The 10312-nt window shown below is 47.6% G+C and overlaps 1 protein-coding gene across 1 annotated transcript in view; it reads right to left on the bottom strand.

Moving 5' to 3' along the window:
- Window positions 1-3353: 3353 nt before the first annotated feature.
- The window catches only part of LOC124480070 (Na(+)/H(+) exchange regulatory cofactor NHE-RF2), a 32502-nt gene continuing 25543 nt past the window's right edge, over window positions 3354-10312 (bottom strand). Inside the window, exons 4-6 of the mRNA XM_047039135.1 lie at window positions 6741-6894; window positions 6375-6496; window positions 3354-5972 (exon numbers count right to left, since the gene is read on the bottom strand). Of these exons, the coding sequence (XP_046895091.1) occupies window positions 5805-5972; window positions 6375-6496; window positions 6741-6894 (444 nt within the window). The 3' untranslated portion in view covers window positions 3354-5804. The remainder of the gene's footprint in view (window positions 5973-6374; window positions 6497-6740; window positions 6895-10312) is intronic.

Here is a 10312-nt window from a genome sequence, read left to right as displayed (position 1 = left end):
TTTATGATGTAGTAAAAGCAAGGATTTTGGTGTGTAGAGAGGAGAGGGCTACTGTTTGGTTTGGTCTCTGTCTACTATTCCATTTCACATCAAGGAAAGTGTGAGCACTGTCTTTTCCGCTTGAGATTTGCTTCTAGACAAGCAAGTACCTAAACACAGACACACACACACACACAAATGCACACAGTCTTACATTACATTTACATGTATTCATTTATCAGACACTTTTATCCAAAGCGACTTACAAGAAAGGGCTTTACAAAAAGTGCATAGGTCAATGAAATGAAACAACGAGATAGCCCCCATAACATCACGGGTAGCCAAAACATGAAGCATACATTGTGAAAAGCAAATAAGTGCCAATGGGTAGAACCAGAAGAGCATGTAGTCAAGCAATAGCAATTAACTGACAATTAACTCTTAAACAGCGATGGAAGAAACACCGTAATTCCTCCCAAAAGTACAATATGCAGATAGATGTGTCCATGCACACACACACACGCACACACACACACGCACACACGCACACACACACGCACACACACACGCACACACACACAGCCACTGGCAGCCAAATCACACATGAAGTGAGTGGGCTGGGGATGAGCAGTGGGTCTGTGGGGAGTGTGTACAGACCTCATCAGATACACACATGAAGCCCTGGAGCATCCAAGTCAATAGAGCCCACCGTGTTAACCCTGCCACTGGCTCCTCCACTCAAACAGCCAGCTGTGGGAAAAGAAACTGCCGAAAGGGGATCAAGATGACAACGACGTCCGGGCCTGCCTACAGGCCACACGCGGTACGAGCGAAACCGGGGCCGTCGTCAAAAGACATGGCGCCCTTCAATGCGCAAGGGTAGGGCCTTTGCTATATTATGTGTAGGCGTTATCTTGGAATAGATAGGCTGAGGGTTAATAGGGTGAGGTGTGTGTACCAACTAGGTGTGTCCGTTTCCTCCCCCGCCCATGTAAACGCTGCTCATGGGAGTGGGCATGTGCCCGCGATCCTGCCCTCTTTCCCTGCTCCCCCCCCCCCCCCCCCCCCCCCCCCCCCCCCTTCCCTCTTTGTGTGCTCTTGTCATCAAAGCGCTCTCGTTCTCTGTCTGCCTCCCTCGGCAGACTCTCTTATCGGCAAATTATTTATTTGTCCTCCTTTTCACTCCTCTTTCTTTGACGTTAATCTCGGCCCAACTCGGCTTCCTTCTTTTCCTGTCTCTCCCATTCACCGGACTTTTCTTCTCTCTGTCTCATGGGCTCTCTCTCTCTCTCAGTCTGTATGTTGGTATAGTTGTCCTTATTTGGCTCCCCCTGAGAAAGTGAGAGAGAGAGGGAGTGCATGCGTGTGATTGTCCCAGTGTGTGTGTGTGTGTGTGTGTGTGTGCTTGTGTGAAGTGACTCAGTGTGTGTTTCCTCCTGACTGTGACTCATCGCTAGCCTGACTCACGCGCGCTAACAAAAACACACCGTCACCATGGAGACTCTCGCCCTTCCCCCTCTTAGCTTGTGTGTTTCCGTGGCAAACTCTGGTCTGACCTGTCTGACACTGACTGTACAAGGACTGGCCAATAGGTGGCACTCCAACCTGGGCTGTGGCAGGGCTGGTGGCGGTGTGTGTGTGTGTTGGGGAGAGGGGGGAGGGGGGGGGGGCAATACAGTTTAGTACAGAGAGTACTGAGAGGGAGAAAAATTATATGACAACAAAGCCAGAAACAAAGAGAGAGAGAGCAAGTGTCCATCATACACCACAATGAGAGGGGAAAATGCCTGTGTGCACACACACACACACACACACACACCTACACACACACAGCCTGAATAGAGAATAGAGATGCCCACCTGTGGATCCATTCTCCTCTCTGCTGCTCTGAAATTGTAGCTAGCTTTGAACCTGCCTGGTCCTTTGAAGTGCTGGCGTCACGGCGCTGCTCGTCTGGCCCTGCCAGCAGGTTCTGATGTGGTCACGTGGGCTATTTCATTTCCACAAAGAAAAGATATGCCTGTGGTTGCAACCACTGCCAACACGCTAACTTCTCACTGCTGCTGCACCTCCCCCTAGCGATGGCAACCAGTACTGATACTGCTGAACCAGTGATACTATATAACCAGTACTGCTGAACCAGTTCTGTTACTGCTGAACCAGTACTGTTACTGTTGAACCAGTACTGCTGAACCAGTTCTGTTACTCCTGATCCAGTACTGCTGAACCAGCACTGACAATGTTGAACCAGTACTGACACTGCTGAACCAGTACTGTTACTGTTGAACCAGACTATTGAAACAGTACTGTTACTATCGAACCAAAACTATTCCTCTTGAATCAGTACTGTTGCTGCTAAACCAGAATTGTTACTAATAAACCAGAGCTGTTACTATTGAACCAGTACGGCTATTGCGAAACCAGTACGGTTACGGGTAAGCCAGTTCTTCAACTGCTGAACCATCATTGCTCCTGCAATGTGCATCAACTGGCGGTACTTCTCCTGAAACTATTCTGACTGTGAACAAGCACCTCAAGAGGAGATCGTCCTTCTCTGTGGAACGTGGTGGACACTGACGGCGCTCTGTCTGTGAGAGTATGTGCTCACTGCTCTGAGTCAGCGCCACAATAGGCCACTGTGACATGCACATGTTGCTGCTCATGTCACGTCGGGCTGCGTGTTTGCGGATCTTTCCCACACTTCATACATACCTCAAGTGTTCCCATGGCTGCTGACAGCAAGTCTGACCTCACCTTTCCTCAGACAAAACCTCAACAGTGACCCTTTATGTAGACATGTCACCACTGCATTCCCGTCTCACACCAACCTGACCTGTCAGTGACACGGATGAGTACATGCACACACTTGCGCATACACACACACATAGACATACCCGAAAGCACACACAGGCATGTACGCTCACATCTTTTACCAGTTGGAAGACTTCTATTCAGTATGAAGCCAGTGCAAACAGGCTTCCTGTCAGGTCAAGCATAGTGTTAGGTAATAGTCAACACACACACACACCTGGCTGGACATACTCTCACACAATCCTGTGACCTCTAGTTGACCTCTAACTGAACTGACAACGCACGGCAGCTGGGAGGTAGAGAATGCTGGGAACAAACTGAAACCGTACGCCAATTCTCTTGTAATCCACGGGGATGGAGGGATGATGGAGGACAGGAGAGAGAGATACTGTGCCTGTTCCTCAGACAGAGAACAGTGTCACAGCTGTGGGCAGATTAGCTCACTGAACATATGACTTAAAGAGAAGAACGCACCACATGCGAGAAAATGTGTGTCAAAGAAAGAGAGAGAGTTAGAGAACGAGAGAAAGTCTCAGAGGAAGAAGACCCACGGGGACACAATGTCATATTATATGTTCAAGAATGAGATTGTCACACTTTATTGGAAAGAAAATGCAACCCGACGCATATATCCTGTCATATATACACATCATTCCTTACATTCCATTCACCTCAAGGTCAACAGCCATCATCGTATGCAATAGTAACACAACCTACTGCAAAGCTGAGAATGCTAGACCTCTAAACATTGACAAGAGTACATAAAAACAATGTGCAGTACTATTAGGAGTAATAGTAAAGATAGACATAACTCAGATTACTGTGCTATAAATGTTAACAGATATTCTCTCCCTGTCCTATAAGTGTGTCGTTGGCGCCACATAGCACAGCGGACCCAGCCCGGTTCCTTCAACCTATCAGAACCAGGGACTGGCATAGCTTGCATAACGGGCCGTACCACCCACCCAGCAGTCAGGGGTCAGGGCGGTCCCCTCTAAAGGCAACCCCTGACCCCCTTCCAGGGTTTGATGGTGGCATGTTCCGGGATGTGTCTGTGTGTATAACAGCTGTCCCAATGCTTCCCCTAATCCCAATTAAGCTCTGTGGCTCCCCTGGTCTCATTCATTTTTACACACACACACACACACACACACACACACACACACACACACACACACACACACACACACACGCACACACACCCACACACGCACACCATCTCTCTCTGACCTCCAGGCCTCTTCTACCCCCTCTATCCCAGATCCGAGTCATCTGCCTCCTCACTCCCACAGCCACAGTAGCCACAGTGACTTCAAGGCTATACGAAGGATATATACTTTTCACAGACATTCAGTATACTCACTTTCTGTTCACGACTGACCTGCTCCACCACCCTCTTCTGCTCTCCAGCCATATTTTTTTTTTTAATATATAGTGGTGGGTTGTTATTTCTCTAAACATTGTTTACTTTACTCAACCTAGGCACGAGGTCATTCATGTGTCTCCAACCCACCTAGAAACGCTTCCAATACAAACAGTTAAATGTCACATGTAGCAACAGCATTATATTACTCATAGCAATGCTAAACATCACATTAACACTACATGTTAACCATCTTTTCCACTTCCACATTCTTCATCCATTAGGGTACCAACAGTGTTGTCATGGACTGGTTCGCTCACGTATCACTCGCATTCTCCTTTCAGGTTATTTATTTTTCATGAACTTTTCTATAAGATCCATTGTCCAGAATAAAAAACTGCACTGGGGTTAAATTATTCCTTGATGATCCCTACTACTCGACACAAATTCTTTCTTGTCTATCTTAAAACTGCTGGTAGTCTGGGGAGTCAGTACAGAGTGGATAAAGAGCGCCCCCTGGGGGTGACAGCGTTCATCTTTTCACTGTCCAACATCTCTCCTGCCTTCTCAATGAAGCGGTCCAGTCTCTACTTCTGACTTGGGGTGGTTTTCTTTGATTGGATGACAGACAATTCTGGGCTTTTTTGAGGTGCAAAATTACTATAATGAATGCAAAAAAATAAAAACAATTTGAAATAGATTGGGCTGGGCAACATTTATGAGACTCATGGAGACGACCCCAGTGATGCATTACGTGAGTGGCCATTCCCTTTAATGGACTTGAGAGAAATAAGGGTTTGTTTCAGCTGACAGTAGTGGCTTTCTGACTTTGATAGTTGAGTTAAAAGGCATATCCAGGTGATGAGATGGTTTAAAGCTTCTTAGCTCATACAAAAATATAGAATATGTTGAGATACAAATTAAATGACGACAAAACGTAACAATGATTAGCAAAAACAAATCTATTCCGCTTCAGTTTGTGCTTCTTTCTGATGAGTCAACACTTGCAGTCTGAGATCATGTCACAATAACAACAACATAGAACACTACAGAAAGCAACAATGAGGGGAGGGTGGGGTCTTCCGTTTGAAGGTGTTCATATAAAATAACACAAAGAAGATAAACTTCCCTCAAAATGTCCATGATCATCAAAGTCACAGTGTTCTTTCTCCTCTAAAACACACGTCCATGTTCTGTCAGTGGGGTAATACTTCATCTAAATGGTTATTTTATACCTTTAAATACAAAAATAACTGCCTTGTCTGTCCAAAGCCAAAGTCTTGAGCGGTTAGGGTTACGGTCTAGTGGTTGAAGGGTGAAAAAGTTAAACAGGTGGATAAATGCTTCCAGAGCTTGATCCAAACTTGCATCTCTTTCTTCCAGCCCTGCATTTAAGTCTACATAGGACTCTGTGTTGGAAGAGAAGGAATACTAAAAGGCTCTCAAAAGTTGACACAAAGCTTATATCCACTTTCCCCATTGACCCTGTCCTTTGACAAAGAGCTGGAATTCCGGCTAACCCCAGTACCAATGAGAAGCACATCCTTCCAAGTCTCTCTCCGTGCCATCATGTTAGCAATGAGGGTTGTGTGTGGGCGTGTGCATGCGTGTAAAAAGACGTGGGTCGTTGGGGGTCGGCGGCGCTGAGACTTCAGAAGTTGCTGAAGAGCTCGTGTTTTTTGCTCCAGTCCATCTGTGGTGCCCTCTTCCTGGCCCGCTTGGCGTGGGCCTTCTCCTTGGCCTCGGCCGCCGTGGGACTCAGACGCAGGCCCAGCTCTGCGAACGGGTCCAGCAGGTGGCCCGGCTCATCCTCACACAGCTGAACAGAACCGGGAGAGAGACATGTCAGATGGCTGAGCGGTTAGGGAGTCAGACTATGAATCAGAAGGTTGTTGGTTCAATTCCCCGCCATGCCAAATGATGGTGTCCTTGGCACTTCACCCTACTTGCCTCGGGGAGAATATCCCTGTACTCACTGTAAGTCGCTCTGGATAAGAGCGTCTGCTAAATGACTAAATGTAAATGTCACCTGTTGGCATTCCAACACTGGCTGGAACACACGCCACTCTGACGTCATACACAAGTCATAGCAACATATTGCGAAACATGCATCCATTCACACGCACGCACACACTCTGGTACACACACTGGGCTGAAGGCATCCCAAGTTAATGGCAACGTATCACAAGCACGCATTTCCACACACACGCGCACCCCCTACCTGTGTGCTGTTGCCCTGGCTGCTCAGGTCTGAGTGTGTGGACTTGATGGACTGGGTGGAAGAGCTGCCGTTTATCTGAGGGCTGGGCGAGGAGCCGTTGGTTATGGACGGACCGGAGTAGTCTGTCAGAGACACACACTCATCAGGATCAGGTCGGAATGTACCGGACATGCCACACACACACGCCACAGGCATGGAGAATCCAGCAGAAGAAGCTGAAAGCACTACAATGGCTAGAGTTTATCCTTAAAAACACATTTGAACCTGTTCAATGTTACTTAGTACAACAATGTTACTTAGTACAACAGGTAAATTAGGTCTTGTTGGACCGCAGTGCATTGTGGGCGGCGTAGTCCTGCCTCTTACCTCTGACATGGCTGACGTTGGGGATGACGCCCATCCTCTTGAAGTGGTCATCTGTGTCGGGGTCCACTACCAGCAGCCTGGTCTCATCTCCTCCGCTCTTGATGAAGGCCACCACCTCGCCATGGCGCATGCCCTCTATGTTCACCCCATTCACCTGGACATGATTGAGAAATGGAGAAAAGAAGAAAGAAATAATGCTACATCAAACTTAGTACACACACAGAGCAATGACATTTGCAACAAAACAATTCCTAGGTAATGACACCGACTGTTTCTGTTATTGAATGGTATTAACAGTGACAATCACAATGGCAAAGCTCTAGGTCTAGAAGGGGCAATTATTTTCCAGGAGCAAACACTAGCTGCATTATTATCACTAGGTGGTGCTATGGACCATTGTAGCCAAAATACATTGGACCCAGAAGAGGAGAAAAACCTTTTGGGATATCAATCGCACATCTTCGCTTGAGGCTGTCTATCAGCAGTTTGCCCTAAATGCTTTGTTCACCGAGGTACAAGCTCAACGTAGTGTTGTCTTAATTCTCAAATGTTCATACCTACGGCTATCAGAATAGACCATTAACTATCTCGATAGTAAAACGTCATGGCAGCGAGTGAAGATTTGAGAAACACGAAGTTGGGCTGCTGGCCAAGTTTTTGTAGCTTCTAATCTTTTTTTTTTTCAGCTAGAGAGCCATCTTCTAGTTTAAAACAGTAAAAGTGTATGTCTTGAGTCTGAGTTATCTGTGTACGAAGAACCGTTGGGAAGCCCAGTGGGTCTCATAGTTAGTCCTTCTACTGTCTAGATGCAGTATTGTTTGTGTAGAGTCCTTGTCTCTCAGGACTGCTGGAGCTAGGAAGCTAGGTAGCTGTAGCTTCGCTAGGCACTGGCTGGATTAACATTGGTGCACCATCAAATATTGATGGCAGGCCTCGGCTCCAGCACTAGGGTTTCAGGTATCCTGTACACGGGGGAAATTTGTTGAAAATTCACCCTACTTATGAAATGAGGGGCTAAGGTGGAGGAGGTGGAGGAAGAGGAGGTTGAGTCTTTAGGGGAAGCCCTATGAAAGTCTCTCATAAACTCTCAGAAGGGACAAAGAAAAGGCCAGGTAATGACAGAGAAATCGAGAGGAGTTGTCTGTGAAAAAGAGATAAAGGGAGAGAGAGAGTGTGCGAGAGAGAGAGATGAACCCAAACCACGACTGAACCGGATCGAGTCCGAGTCAGAAATCGAGACATGGGCAAAAAGTAACGAGGCCGTGAGAGTGGATACGGGCGGGCGAGTATGTGAGAGAACAGCAGCGCAGCAATGTCTCAGTGGGAGGAAGAAAGACATATCACCAGATGGAAACCGGCAGCAGCTGCGGAACCCATCCCAAATCTCTCCCCCCTTTCCCCTACATTAGCTGGGGTGTGAGAAGCCAGCAGGGAGTCAGACAGATTGGCCTGCTCTGGGGGCGACGCAGCGCTGAGTCGGGAACAACAAGTGGCTTTTGTGTTAGGGTTAGCAGGCAGGTGTTGTGTCAGGTTTCATTGGCTAACCATCCCAAACACCAGAACAGGCCACTCAGCTAATGAATAGTACAGTAGAGCACTACAGTAGGGACACTGAGCTAATCGCACCAAAGCTGCAACAGAAGTACTATTCATTATCACGGTGTTTTGATGCCATGGCTGAATCTGAGCACCTGTATCTAAGCCTGTCCCTTCAGGAAGAGTACACCTCACCTTGTCCTACAGGGCTTAGTGAAGTGATGGGGACTGTGTGTGTGTGTGTGTGTCTGCGAGCGTTATCAGGATGTGAACCGTAGGTGGGAGGTGGAGACAGACAGCTGATTATCACACTGATGTGACTGGCTCATTGTCAGCGGTCAGGGAACACAGGGCTTCAAAAGAATCGAAAGAAAGGAAAAGAATGTAGATGTACAGGAGGTCATTCATGAAATCAGAAATGGGCAGACACGCACGTCTGGGTGTGTGGACCCTCTTTTGCATTAAAGGTGTAATACACCTTTAAACGGGTACGGGTCCCTCTCCTGGCCCAGTCTCTACAGAGACACATCTCAGTACTCATCTCTCTCTTTACAGTAATGATGATGATACCACAACCCCAGCAGCACCAGTGTACTGGAGCGTGGAAGAGAGAGAGGTAGGAGATAGGGAGCGAGGGGAGAGAGAGAGAGGAGGGGGGGGGGGGGGGGGGAGGTGAAGAGGGGGGTGTGGGAAGTCAGCGAGGCTGAAAGGTCTGTCATGGGTCCTCACCTCCATAACGAGCTGCTGACAGACAATGAAAGCGGGGTGGTTGGTCGGAGACTCTCTGCAATTAACCCTAACACACAGACACACACACACACACAAGTGACTTGCAGCCAACCACCCGAAGTTACAGGCGTGAAAGCCTAGGGGCTCAGACTGGCTCAGCTCGGTTCTATGATAACCTACTGTACAAGCAGTTTTGTTTGTAAAGAACAGACTGTGGTTATTAGAAATCCCTCTCTATGTGCCCTGTTCAAACAATGCTAACAAGGCTAAGCTAACACTGGTGAGATACATGCGTCTCCACAGGGAAAAGGTCCAATGCTTTGACTGGGGGTTCACAAGAGGCCATTAACACAAAGGTGATTGACCCATTTTTCAGAACTAAGAGAACATTTTATTTTGGGTTCTGCATACAGGATGCACTGTACAATGTACAGTGAATGACTATGTTTGTGTGGACAGGGCCAGATTCTCTCTGTCTCTATAAACCTGGCTAAGTCTATTGACAAGCCCACACAGGGACAGGGATGGGCCTGCTATTGTCATCAACTACCCAAACCACAGGAAGTTCCCATGCAATCTCCCTAGCTTCCTGTTATCAGTTGGACATCAAAGCAGCCGGTACATTCCTGTCAATTTGGTGCCACCCTGTAATACTCACAAAGGCAGAAAACACTACCAATAGTGGGTTTGCTGAGTACTGTCCAACCTTTGGTTTAGCTCTATTTGGACACTACTGAATGTGCTTAAACTCTTATTGGCCGTTCAACCGTTCTATGACCCTGTGAGATTATATGACCCAGTTGGGTCCTGTTTGACATGGTGTAGTTGGTTTGGTGGTTTCTATGGGCCTCTTTAGTCTGGTTTGGCCCTGTTAGGGTTTTACCTGCTGCTCTAATGTTAGAGCTCACGAGAACATGCCTCCAGACCTCCACACACACACACACGCACGCACACACACACACACACACACACACACACACACACACACACACACACACACACACACACACACACACACACACACACACACACACACACACACACACACTACATCTGGAGCTCGTAGAGATGAGGGATTACAGGGTGTCTGAACACAGTATGTGGTAATGATGATAAAGTGTGTGAGAACCATCATACTTGAACCATCATACTTTATCGAACCATCCTTCAGTGCTTAGTATGTGTCCCATCCCGGCTGCAGCCCTCCCTCCCTCCTCTCCCCGCCCCCTATTCTTTTTTCCCTTCTCTTTCCGACCTATCATGGGCTCATGGGCATCTGCTGTCTGACTGATAACCTGTCGTCTTCA

Source organism: Hypomesus transpacificus, chromosome 17 (assembly GCF_021917145.1).
Source record: "Hypomesus transpacificus isolate Combined female chromosome 17, fHypTra1, whole genome shotgun sequence".
Lineage (NCBI taxonomy): Eukaryota > Metazoa > Chordata > Actinopteri > Osmeriformes > Osmeridae > Hypomesus > Hypomesus transpacificus.
This window is presented reverse-complemented; position numbering and strand designations above follow the sequence as displayed.